Source organism: Balearica regulorum, chromosome 22 (genome assembly GCF_011004875.1).
Source record: "Balearica regulorum gibbericeps isolate bBalReg1 chromosome 22, bBalReg1.pri, whole genome shotgun sequence".
Lineage (NCBI taxonomy): Eukaryota > Metazoa > Chordata > Aves > Gruiformes > Gruidae > Balearica > Balearica regulorum.
In genome coordinates, this window is record NC_046205.1 from 7627455 (window position 1) to 7640080 (window position 12626).

Consider the following 12626-nt stretch of genomic DNA (forward strand, 5'->3'; position numbering starts at 1 on the left):
GCTTTGAGAATTAAAAGGATCCTTAAACTCCAACCTTTATTTTCAGTGTGAGACTTTATATAAAGTGGAAACCTATTCTCCACAAACTAGTTTCTGTGGCCCGCGGTGGAGCATGTCACAATACAGCAGAGACCCTTGAAATACAAAAGAAAATCCTGTTAAAAGGATAAAGCTTCTCTTGCATGTAAACTTTAAAAATCAAACCCCGACACTGGCTTCCAGAACATTACTTTCTGTGCAGTCTCATACAATCCACCTATGGAACAAGATACATTTTTTCCAAACACAGCAAAACATACATCTGTTATTCTTCATATATGTCCATTGTTCAGTGCAAGTATTATTTTTTTCTGCTCCTCTGTGGAAAAGCAGTTTTACTACATGATTAACAGCAGCACCTTGAGGATTCTCTGGTATTTCTGGCTTTGGGCAGCTGCTGTGCATCGGGTGGGACGAGCAGCAAGAGGAGACGTCCCCTGCAGCTACCTCCGTCCTTTTGCTACAATGAGGAAAAGTCCGGCGTTCCTATCAGTCCTGGTCTGCTTTTTCTTCTGATTTGCAAAGGTGGCCATAGATTTCTAAGCAGCCCCTGTATGGGTAGAAAGTAAATTTAGGCTATTGAATATTTACCTGGCTGGAGAAAATGGGGAAGGGGGATGTGTTATTTCAGAAAAAACACAGTATGGAAGAAAAGTAATTAGGAAACACTTAAACTGGCTCAGTACATGGTCTTGTGAGCAAGCAGACCTAGCCCAGCCCTTGCAGAGCCCTTGGCAAACAAACTAGCTTTAACAGAAGGGAATGTAATTTTTGGTGTGAGCTAGGAGAGAAGGCAGCTCGGAGCCGAACTTAACTCTGAGGTCCCTGGTGCAAACGTGAAACTTAATGAGGTGTCCGGACATATGAGAAGCCTTGCACGCCATCGCTTCCAGGGACGGCAATTAGTAGATTGCCAGGAGTTAAGAGGCCGTGCTGCTGCACCCAGGCTTAAATATTGGCCCGTGATTTAGGCGTGTGATTTAGAAGGACCCCAAGCAGCACAGACACGGGGCTGTTGGGATCTGATCTGAATCGGAATTGTGGTTACTCTCATGAATACACCTTGGAATGGCTGAAACAGAGATCTCTTCCCCTGCGCTTACCATGCTAAAGTCTTGCCTGGATAAAGAAAACAACCCGTTTGCGGTAGAGAATATCCTCCCGTGGTGTGCTTGCATGAGGAGGGGAAGGGGAGAAAAAAAGAATACTAAAGTAATGGTGAAGCTACAGAAAATGGTTGAGAGTGTGTGCAGCTGAGGTTGGAATAACGTAACAGTGCAATTTGGTCAGTAAAATAGTCCACAAACTTACGGACATTTTCTGGAGCTTTAAAAAAATCTGTATAATAAAGATGACCTGAATGAAACCAGCAGTAGGGAGTTACAAGCAGAAGGTAGTTCTCTCTCGTTGAAGAGCATCCACAGCACTGTTTCCCAAACCTCAGCTCCTTTCCACATATTCCTAAGGAAACGGGCACTTTAAGCTGCCCCACCTGCTTCTGGTAGAGCAACCTCCACTCCTCCCGTGAACATGAATTTCCAGCAAACCCCTATTTGCTGGATGGAAAAGTGTCTGGAGTTCCTGCTGTGCTGCCCCACCAGACCCCTTGCTCACGCACCGGCCACGTGCCCAGGAACCAGGAGCAAAAGCCCGTGGTGTCCGACAGCTGTGTGACCACCAGCCTCTCTTCTCCACCATCCTCCTCCTTCTCCCAGCCCCTACCCAAACCCCTCTGCACCGCGGGGACGAGACACAAACGGACTTGTAGATGGAGAGCTCCCGGTGGAGGCTGGTCCTCAGCTCCTCCAGCTCCTGATTCTTGCGCTGCTGGAGCTGGACCCCGTTCTTCAGCTCCTTCAGCCGGTCTTCCAGCTCCTCAACCCGTTCCTGGGGAGTAAGACGACAAGACTGGATGAGCTGGGGAGGAAGGCTGTCTCGGTGCCTGCACTCAGCTCTCCTGGGGGGATCTGCCTGCAGGTGGTGTTGGTCTGGACAAGCGCAGCCAGGCTGATGGCTGGCCAACCACCGTCTTAGAAAACCTCTGCAAAAAAGCTTTGGTTTATTACAAAGGTGGGAGCTCGGGCTGGGGTGTGACGCGTTGGGTCCTTACGCTTCTCTTGGCTGGTTGGTTTTGTCCCCTAGACTACTTTGTGTGTGTTTTGAGAAGCTGTCAGAACTGCATAAACCTATGACTCAGGAGAAGATAAACAAGGAATTTGGGAAAGAAAAAATGTGGAGGCACATCAGGGATGCCCCGAAGTTCTGTCCTCCAAGGGAGAGCGGACCCTGAAATCCCAGACGAGCAGCGTCACGGGTACTGGTGCCTTGGTCCCCTGCTCAGCAGGGAGGAGAAGCGATGGAGGAGAAGTGACGGAGGGGGCACGCCAGCTTCCAGAAGCTGCTCAGAGCCAGGCTGGGAAGAGGCAGCGATTACGAGCCGAGAACAGGGAGTGTTGAAACGGGGGAGATTAATTGTGGAGCCTCTTTGCCAAATGTGCTCTTGTAGATATTGAATTGCCTTTTCTCTCAGGACAAGGAGCCAGGGGCATGATGCCTGGCGCAGCCAGAAATAACCCTCTCGGGAGGCAGCCTGGCCCCTGGGCTGTGGGCGCAGGGGGCGAGACCCTTCCTGCGGGTGGGAAGGGCAGGATCTGCTCTGGCAGGGCTGGGATTGTAAAGAAAAGCCTCCTTCATTTAAAACTGACTTTTCCCAGCACCTTAGCTCAGCCCTTCTGCTAGTGCAAGCTGTGGGAAAGTGCCTGTGCTCAGCAGCACCGCTCAGCTCTGCCACAGCTCTGTGAAGGGAACCCTCCGTCCCCTCCACCTCGTCCTGGCTCGCTGGGTCCATTTCCGAGGAGCCGGTCAAAACCGAGCGAGAATATATTCAGGAGAAAGGTTTTTTCTGGCAGCTCATCAGGCGAATCCCCCGCACATGCCTCTAACCTTAGGATTGCCCTACACCCAGGGGATGCTGCTTCGCCTGGCCCGTGCCAGGGAAGGGGATGCGTTTGACTTTACCCGGCAGGAGATATTCCACCTCATCACCTTCCTCATCCACCCTGCTCCTCCCCTCGGCCCTACGAGCAAGACCTTCGGCATCCACACCTCACCAGCTAGAAACAAAGACTTCCACTCTCTAAACAGGAGGGTGCGAGGGGTGCCCAGCCAGGGTGCGTACCCGGTACTGCCCGACCTCTTCATCCCGTTTCTGCTTGACGAGGATGATCTGCTCCTCCAGGCTCCGGTTCTGCAGCCGCAGCCGACTGACCTCCCCCTGCAAGGGCCGCAGGGCTTCCTTCATCCCCTGGATCTCCCCCTGCATCTCCTGCAGCGCCTTCGCCCCCACCTCGCGTCTCTCCAGCAGCCGCAGCAGCTGGGGCTCGTAGTGCTCCTCCAGACCCCGCCGGCTCTCTGCCACGAAGCTCTCAAACTCCATGGAGAGCCGGCGACTCTCCTGCAGGTACAGATTATCCTGCCGACACGGTGGCGTCTCCAACCGCTGCCTCAAAACCTCCTTCTCCTTCTCGCAGGTCTCCTTCAGCCGGGACAGTTCGCCAGAGAGCTGCCCAGCCTGGGTCTCCAGCTCGCCCCGGTAAGCAGCGTGCTGGGAGAGGTCGTGCCGCCGGCTCTCCAGCTGGTACTGGCAAGCCACACACTCCTTTGTCACCTTGAACAGCTTCTGCTTGATCTGCCGGATCTCATCCTTCAGGTTGTCCCTCTCCAGCTCCACCTTGGCCAGCAGCCGGCAGGCTGCCTGGATCTCCTCGTGGGCATGGCGGATCTCCTGCAGCACCGGCTCCCGGAGCTGGGCAAGCTCCGCGATCAGGCTGTCTCTCTCTTTCTCCAGCTGCTCGACGGCTTCGATGCACTCTTGGAAGTAGTCCCCCAGCTCCTCGAGGGTCAGGCACTGATGCTCTGTGCCATCTGCGTCCAGGGGGCCGCCTGCCCCCTCTGCATCCATGTCCAGCAGGATCCCTGCCCCACCTGGGTCCGTGTCAGCTGGGATCCCTGCCCCATCCGTGTCCATGTACAGGGGGATCTCTGCTCCATCTGCATCCACGTCCAGCGGGATCCCTGCTGCATCCACGTCCAGCGGGATCTCTGCTCCATCTGCATCCACGTCCAGCGGGATCCCTGCTGCATCCACGTCCAGCGGGATCTCTGCTCCATCTGCATCCACGTCCAGTGGGATCTCTGCTCCATCTGCATCCACGTCCAGCGGGATCCCTGCTGCATCCAGGTTCAGCGGGATTCCTGCCACGTCCACATCCAGCAGGATCCCAGTCCTGGCTGCATCCTCGTCCAGCTGGGGCCCTGGCATGTCTAGCTCCAAGGAAGCGTCCCTGATGTCTGCCCGTAGCTCCCGGCAGGTGTCTGGGCTGCCCACGTGCACGGGTGTCACCCCCATACCCACCGCTGGGTCTAACGGGCTGTGCAAAAGGTCCGGGTGCGGAGCAGCGCCTGCAGCCGCTCCCTGTGGGGCTGAGGATGCTCCGGCTTCATCCAGCTGCAGCTCTGGAGGGGGCTCAGGCTCTGCCATCAGGTCCCTGGAAAGGAGAGGACACGTGAACCAGAGCAATGAGTGTAACAGGTCCCAGCCCTTCTTCTCCGCCCTGCGAGATACAGGTGCTCCACAGCAGATGGAGCTGGGGGTGCTCTCGCTGTGGCCCCACTGCAGTGACCGTCCCCATGTCACCCAGGGGCTGTGCAAACCGGCAAGGCTGCGCCTGCATGCTGACACCTTCCGCCCGAACTGTCGGCTTTGGCATGGGCTGAAACAAGGGAAAAAAACCCTCTTAAAGCGACTGACTGCCACGGAGAAAGAGCGAGGGATGCAAACCTGGCCCCAAAACCGAGAGTTACACCGGTGCCGATGGGAACTGCCACCGTGTTGACTGGTGTGACCAGCACGGGCACTCCCAGTAAAACTTGCCAAGATTTTCGCAATTAGCATAACCTCACGGCAAGGGAATGCGCTGCTAAAGCGCAGGCAGGCTCTGAGATGACTGAGATGGAGTAAAGCACCGCACGCGCAGCACCCGAGCAAGCGGCAGTTTCTGCAGCAGGAGCCCAGTGAGCTCCGCTTTGCAGAGTCATCCGATCCCGTCATTATCCCCAGCCCCGGTACCTGCGGCTGCCACCACCAAATACTCCGTCTCACGTTCACCCGGGCGCTATTTGGGGTAGGATGGAGAGGACAACCCTCGGGGACGAGCCGGGGCTTTTCCTGCCGCTTCCAGGAGCCGGGGCTGGTGGGTTTGGTGGGAGGATGCTCTCACCTCCCGACCACGCCGCTGAGCTCATGTCTAGTCATCCCCCAAGGAATGAGCGCAGGCTGGCATTCGCAGGCAGCCCTCGGCTCGCAGCAACGGCTTTAAGGAAAGAACTGATTTTCACCGATACTTTCTCTCCTAATAAGGTAGTTTTCAGCAGCGATGACACATCACAGCCTCGGACTCAACGGCCCATGGGCCGGAGAGGGGGCAGCGCCTGGAAAGGTGGGGAAAGGGCTCCGCTTCATTTTTCCTTTCCCTCCTCCGGTGCCAGCGCTTATTTTTCAAAAGTTCTTGGCTCTGCTTTGCATCGGCGGGGCAGGAGGGGAGGACGGCCGTCCCACGCTCACAGCAGGGTGTGGGGGCTCGCTCCCACCTGCCACTTCTCGTCCCAGAGCCCCCCCCAATGGGCAGCACCCCTGGGTACCCCAAAGGGGCCGTCCCCCCCCCACTTCTGAGGGTCCAGGGATGCTCCCCGGGTGCTGAACCTCAAATTCCCCCCACCCCATCCCTGCACCCCAGGCTTTGGCAACCCCCTTGCCTGCCCCACGCCCCCCACCTCTCCAAGGATCCCGCACCCATGGGACCCGCCCCCCCCCCCCCGGCGGGCACCGGCCCCTTCTCCGCTCCCCCCTGCTTGCCCCGGGTGGGCTCTTACCTTCCTCCCCCGGAGCCCAGCACCTCCGGCTCTGCGCTGCACATGGGCTTAGCATGGGGCGTGGGGGGGTTATTAATAAACAGGCTGGAAATCAGACTCCTCCGAGCAGCCGCTTCACCCGGCCGCCGCCTGCAGTGCCAGCTGGGGGTGGCTGCCTCCCTCCGCCCCGGAGAGGAGGAGGAGGAGGAGGAGGAGGAGGAGGAGGAGGGCGGGGAAGGCCAAGCCGCCCGCATCCCTAGCAGAGGCAGCCGCAGGGGCTGGCTGCAGCCCGCCCGCATCCCTGGGGAGCATCCCCCGCAGCTCCCCATCCCACTCCGGCTGTTCCCACCCGTGATTTAAGGCGAAGTTTTGCTTTGTGCAGCCTCAAACCGGTCCCTTCCCGCAGAGCTGGGGGCTCCCTCCCGGGAGCCGCGGGGCTCCGTCCCACCGGGGTGCCAGGCAGGACGCGAGGGGCTGGGATGGGGACGGCGGGGTCCCCCGGGCTGCGCGGGGTTTTTCGCCGACGCGGGTGGCTGGAAGGGGAAATGCCGGAGGGTGCAGCGCATGGCCGCCGAATGCTGCGGCCTCATCCTGTGCAGAGCGGGGTGCTCGAGGGTGCTGGCAGCAGGGTGCTGCACTCTCCTCGGTATTTATTAAAGCATATTAATGTATTAAATAGCAATATCTCAGGGTTCTTTAGATGCCCCGGGTTGGCCCCGCAAACACCCCACAACGTCAGAGCGCAGCCTCCGCTTCCCCTTCCACCCATAACCCCGGCCCTGCCTCCCCTTTCCCCTCTGTTTCGGGGATGGAGATGGTGGCATTTGGCTCTGCGAAGGCCCATGGTGGCTGTGGCCACACTCCTGGGCGCCTGGCAGTGACGCCGCCCTCGCTGCCGCCCTCGCTGCCCAGAGATGTGGTTTTCCACCTCTGCTCACCCACCATCCCTGCAGCTCTGCTTTCCCGCGGTCCCCATCCCCATCCTCCCCACTCCGTGGCATCCCAAACCGACCCTGTGGTGGTTACATTCTTAGCATATATTTATATAAAATACATACTTTAGACAGATGTCCGCGTTGGGACAGGTGGGACAGCCCGGGGTCGCGGCACAACCAATGGTCCGGCCGCCCCCCGCGGTGTTAGACCCAACCGAGCCTACCTCCACCAGAGCCCGATCCTGCCCGCTGCCGCCACAGCTCAGGAAGTCAGCGCTCACTGCTCAGGAAGTCACCAGCTTACGTGCCCCAAAATCGCCCAGCAACGAGCACCGCAGCTTGCAACATTGCCCAGTGCCACCCCGTCCCTGCGTCACCGACGCCGTCACCACCACCTTGCCCGTGCCTTGCTCGCTGCCGGGCTGCTGGAATCAGGTTTAAAATAACTGCGCTTGTCCATCTCCTGGGCACAGAGCTTTAAAAGGAAAAGGGAGATTTGGGTGGGTTTTTTTCTTTTTCTTTTTTTTTTTTTTTTGATCCTGTTGCTTTTTTCAGCACGTCCCACCTTCTTTTTCTCTCTTTTTTTCCATGAAGCGCCTCTGTTTGTGCCGAGACTTTTGACTCAATAGGAGAGGAATGCTGTTAATTCACACAAGTTGCGCGTATAAGTATATATCTAAAGCCAAAACTGCCAAGGGGAGAAACCTGCAGGTCGTGCGGGCTGGGTCCAACAAACCCTTGTAGGGGACGGAGGGGACGATGGCAGCGGCGCTGCCGAGCCCCGGCTGGGGTTTATCTGATGAGCTGCCAAGGGCAGGGTGGGGATTGAAGAGGCTCAGCTGTTCTCTGTCCGTAAGAGGATACCCCGGCCCCGGCGCGGGGCTGTTTTGTGGATATAACCAGGCAACGGCCGGCTCGGGTGTCAGCAGCCGGACCCCGATGCGCTCGGCAGAGCCCGGCCGGTTGCGGGCAAGCGCTGGGTCCGGCCAGCACGGAGAGACGCCGTCGTGTGCGAACCGGAGTGGACTTTGCTCCGGTAAACAGAGCTGGTGGGGAGTTATCGACGGCGCTGCCAGAAGGGAAAGCAAAAGGCAGGAGAGTATCTGAGAGACGAAATGTTCCGGCTGTTAGAATAAATGGCGGCGGCTCTGGTCACGGCTCTGCCCTGCCGCCGTGGTGTCCCCGGCACGGAGCTGGCGAGCGGCTGAAGGGGGTTGTGGGGAGCGAAGAGCAGCCGTGGTTCCCTTTGCCTCCCCTCCGGTGACCTGGTGCTGGTGCTGCCGTCCCCCTTCCTCGTGGATTTTTCCTTCCCGTCACGCACGGCAGATCTGCCCCAGGGCAGGGATGGAGCCGGCACCGTGGCCTCCCTGGCACCACCATCTTGGCACTGCCACGGCTGCGCGATGGCTCCATCCCCACGCTCCGCCCCCCCAACCTTTACGGACAAGCTTGAGGCACCGGGGAGGTTGCCCAAACTTCGGGGCCTCCTTGGCTGGAGGCTCCGGCAATGCCAGCGGCACCGTGGGCTGCCCAGCCTGCCCAAACCCCAGTGTCGATGGGATTTAGCGGTGGCGAACCTGGGCAATAGTGCCAGCCCGGTGCCCTCCGCACGCGGCTCACCGCGGCTCTGCTTGCCGAGGGCACGGGGGGTCTGGCTGCGGCAGGGTGAGCGGTGCGGATCCGGCGCCCCGTGCGCAGGAGCTGAAATCTGATCTTGGGGGAAAAATGTGATTCATTGCCGGAGCCGGGAACGCTTCCAGGGACAGATCCTGGCTCGGAGGGCGGCAGCACTGTGCTCCCGCTCCTGCCCGGCCCTCGCAAGGTGGCCCCTTCGCCCTGGGGGTTAGGGGGTCCCCAGATGAAGCTGAAGCAGCCGTGGCTGCCTGGGGACGGCACCTGGGGGCATTTGCCCGAGCATGGGGGGGTTGGATGCTACCGGCCACTTGGGAACAGCCTGGCTCTCTTCACCTCCTGCCTCAGTTTCCCCAGCTGAAGAGCTGGGGGTGACCCCCCATTGGGGCCCACCGCCAGCAGGGATGCAGGGGTGCCATGGGGATACCGCTGTGGGAGCTGGCACAGGGTGAGCACCACAGCCGAGTCCCAGGAGCTGGGGGGTCATCACGCACCCGCCACGGAGATGCCAGACCCGTTGCAAAACTCCCGGTGCCCTGGCCCGGGCAAAGAGGCTCAGGACAGATCCTGCGAGGGGGAGGTGAGGTTGCCCAGTGGGGCCAGAGGAGTCAGGAGAGGAAGAAGAGGGGGGGGAGGAAGAGGAGTGCAGCGTGGGCACGTGCCCAGCTGGGGCAGAGATGAAAGGGGGAGCCCGAAGGCACCGTCTGCCCCGCAGGGACCTTGGAGCTCCAGCGAGCAGGGCCAGACCCTGGCCCCGGCCCACAGGCGCCGGCGGCTCCTGCTTATCTGGGTGCCAGGTCCCGCTCTGCCCTGCGGCAAGGGGGGACAAGGAAAGCGCCGTTCCTGCCATAGCTGCTCCGAGGGAGACGCCGGCTCAGCCAGGGGAGCGGGGATGGGTAGGGGTCCGGCTGCAGGGACCAAGCACCGGAGCCCCCGCCAGCGCATCGCTCCTCTGGCTTTATCTTTGCTCGGCCAAGATATCGGGTTTTAAACATTAGCGGCAAGGCTGCCTGTCCCGGCCGCTCCCACGGCAGCCCCTGCGTGTGCGTGTGCCCCAAGCAGCTCGGCCACGCTCCTGCGATGTCCACCATGGTGTGTGCGTGTGCATGTGTCTGTGCGTCCACGTGTGTGTGCATGTGTCTGTGTGCATGTACGTGCACGTGCATGTATGCACACAGCTCCGCGTGCACAAACAGCCCCGTAACACGCAGTCATTGCAACAAGCGCCCCGTGTTATTAGCAGCCCGTGTGCTCGTGCGACGGAGCTGGTAGTGGCTGACGTGGCGGGGTCAGGCCTGAAGGCGCCTTTGAAGCAGCGGTGATGGACATCTGGTTTTGGTGACGTCCCCCTCTTCCCCCAGCTCCCTCCTGGAGCTGCTGGCTGCCAGCCGTGCTCCAGCTGTGCCGGGGAATTTCACACCCTGGGTGAGGGGCTGCCGTGTACCATCAACCCCGTGGAGCGCCTGCCGCCCGCCTGCGGGACACTTACGGGGCAAATCAGCTGAGGTGTCCACGGCACAGAATCACAGCACGATTTGAGCTGAAGGGACCTCACACCCACCCAGTGCCACCCCTGCCATGGGCAGGGACACCCTCCACTAGCCCAGGTTGCCCAAAGCCCCATCCAACCTGGCCTTGACCACTGCCAGGGAGCCAGGGGCAGCCACAGCTTCTCTGGGCACCCTGGGCCAGGGCCTCAGCACCCTCACAGGGAAGGATTTCTGCCTCCCATCCCATCTCCATCTCCCCTCCTGCAGCTTCAGGCCATTCCCCTTGGCCTGTCACTCCCTGCCCTTGGCACCAGCCCCTCTCCAGCTCTCTTCCTTTTATAAAACCCGTTTTTACAACAGTGATGGCAGCGCTGATTTTAAGCACTGCAGCAAAGAGTCCCCGTGTCCCAACGATCGCTAGCAGGGTCGCTGCTGCCCGAGCGCTGGCGGACAGGGCTCGTCACTGGGTTTTTCCATATCCCGGGGCAAGCAATGGGGAGCAGCGGCTCCGGCTCCGGCTCCAGTCCCTGGGGGAGGGATTTGGAGCAAGCGGCTCCCGTTCGAGGACTCAGCGGGGTGGGAAGTGGCACCCGCGGGGCTCAGCGAGGCTGGGGCAGCCGCGTGAGGACCTTGTCCCGGCTGCCCGCGAGTGCCAGAGGCATTAATGAGTAATGAGGGAGCAGCCATCCCTCCCGCTGTCCTGGCGAGGGGAAGGAAACGGGGGCAGAGGACGGGCTGAGCACACCCCAATGCACTGGCTGCACCGAGCTTGTGCCGTCCCGGCGCGAGGGGCAGGAGCTTCGGCGGCTGCTGATGCCGCAGCCGGTGGCCGACGTGTTTTGGCACCCCTAGGTGCCATTTGGGATCTCACCTCCCGGGGATCAGGCACGGGGGGCTCTTAGGGCTGGCGGCAGCCCCCCCACCTCTCTGCCCCCCCTCCCGCCTGCCTCTGCCTTGGCCTCGCGGGAGCTGAGCTCCACTGGCTGCTCTCCCTGCGAGGCACCCGGCATCCTTGTGACCATCTTGGCCGTGCAAGCGGAAAATGAGTTATCCAGCTGGGTACCCCGGCACGCTGCCGGCTCTGGAGCTCTCTGGGGAGCGGGTGAAGCTTTCTGGGGCTCTGCACAAGGGCTGGTGCTTTAGAGAGCCCCTAGACTTCCCTTCTCTGCCAGGACCAGGACTGTAATGGAGGGAAAGCTGATGATGACCTTCCTCTTCACCTTCCTCTTCTACTTTACTCTCCCGTCTGACGAGAGCTCTCCCTGGAGAGTAACAGATACTCTCCCTCTTGCTGCAATTATTTGGACAATGCCCCATAACTGTGAGCAAATATATTTTTCAAACTGGTTCTGCTGCCATCCGAGGAGGGGCAAGGTGCGAAAACCAGGATCTTTTTTTGGAGGCTAATGACTCGGAAGTTGGAGTCGGTGGCGGAAAGTCAACACAAACACCTTAATTGGGGATTAGCTTTTCCCCAGCGCAGTTCACCTCGACGTGGGTGAGCAAAGCCTTGGAGAGCAGCGGCATGCTCAGCCCTCGCCCTGGGAAGGAGCCGTTCCCCTGAGATCATGGGGGGGCAGGGCGGCACCAGGAAATCGCTGCCCGATTGTTTCAGCGCTCGTTTAGGTCTCGAGTCCGGGTTCAGGGAGTTGAAGGGGGGAATGAGAGGCAGAGACACAAAAGCACAGCGAGCCCCATCCCTTCTGTGGGCATCATCTCCCGGGTTCGGCGTTGCATCCCCATCCCCGATCGCGGGTTGCACCGAGCAGCAGCGGGATGCTCAGGTTTGCACAGCCCACCAGACACACGGTGCCGGCGCCCGAATCCCACAGGAGACAGCAACATGCCGGGAAGCCTATGGGATGGACAGGCTTCTTGCTTTATAAATTCTTCTAGTCATTTCCAGTGGTTGGCAAACTCCTCCGGGCATGCGGCCAGGCCCTTGCGAGCCTCCGGGAAGGATGCGGCTTAAATGCAATGCTGCAGCTTTTCACATCAGGAAATGCATCCGCACAGGGACCCGAACCCTACTGAGCTGAGAGTGTGGAAATGCAGCAGAAACCACCTGTTTTCTCGCCAGGCTCATGGCTTCCGGCTTTGCGTCGTGTCCTGCCACCGACCTGCTCGCCGCCGGGATGCGTCACTGCTTTGGCCCCGGCTCTCGTGCATCTTGTTGTCCCCTTGCAGCCGGATTCACGTGGTCGTGCTCCTGAGCAACGCAGGCTTGTAACAAGTGGTGAAATCTTTTATGAGAGCCGCTGCCATTGCCGGGCCAGCTCCCAGGCGCGCTCTCGGCCGCAGGCAGAGGCTGGTAGAGCCGCGTCAAGCGGCTGAACTCCCCCCCCGCCCGTGTTATTTCATTTTCAGGAGCTGATTTATTATTAGCAACAAGAAGGAGCGTGGCACAGGGTGTTTCACGGGAGCATGTTGGTAGCGTCAGGTACGCCCAGGTCGGCTGCTGTTCGGGAGAGCCGTGTCCCCCCGGGCGCTGCTGTCGGCGGTGACATGGCAAGTGTCACCCTCGTGCCCGTCAGGTGAGGAACCAGCGGTGGCTGCGGGGAGAGGGCAAGGGCAGGGACACGGCCGCCGGTACTGGGCCTCTCCGGGGACAGGGACAGGC

The 12626-nt window shown here is 60.0% G+C and overlaps 1 protein-coding gene across 10 annotated transcripts; it reads right to left on the reverse strand.

Annotated features, from left to right (window-relative positions):
• Positions 1-19: 19 nt before the first annotated feature.
• SYNC (syncoilin, intermediate filament protein) lies at positions 20-7298 on the reverse strand. Of its 10 annotated transcripts, none has more exons than XM_075773661.1 (6): positions 5971-6263; positions 5319-5411; positions 4313-4586; positions 3218-4186; positions 1802-1926; positions 20-589 (listed from the first exon to the last, which is right to left on the reverse strand). In XM_075773661.1, the coding sequence occupies exons 1-6, from the start codon at positions 6246-6248 to the stop codon at positions 529-531; spliced, it is 1800 nt and encodes a 599-aa protein (XP_075629776.1). In that variant the 5' UTR covers positions 6249-6263; the 3' UTR covers positions 20-528. The 10 variants fall into 10 exon arrangements, with proteins under 10 accessions (XP_075629776.1, XP_075629772.1, XP_075629773.1 ...); XM_075773657.1 differs by having other exon boundaries at positions 3218-4279; XM_075773658.1 differs by having other exon boundaries at positions 3218-4219; positions 4280-4586.
• Positions 7299-12626: the final 5328 nt, after the last annotated feature.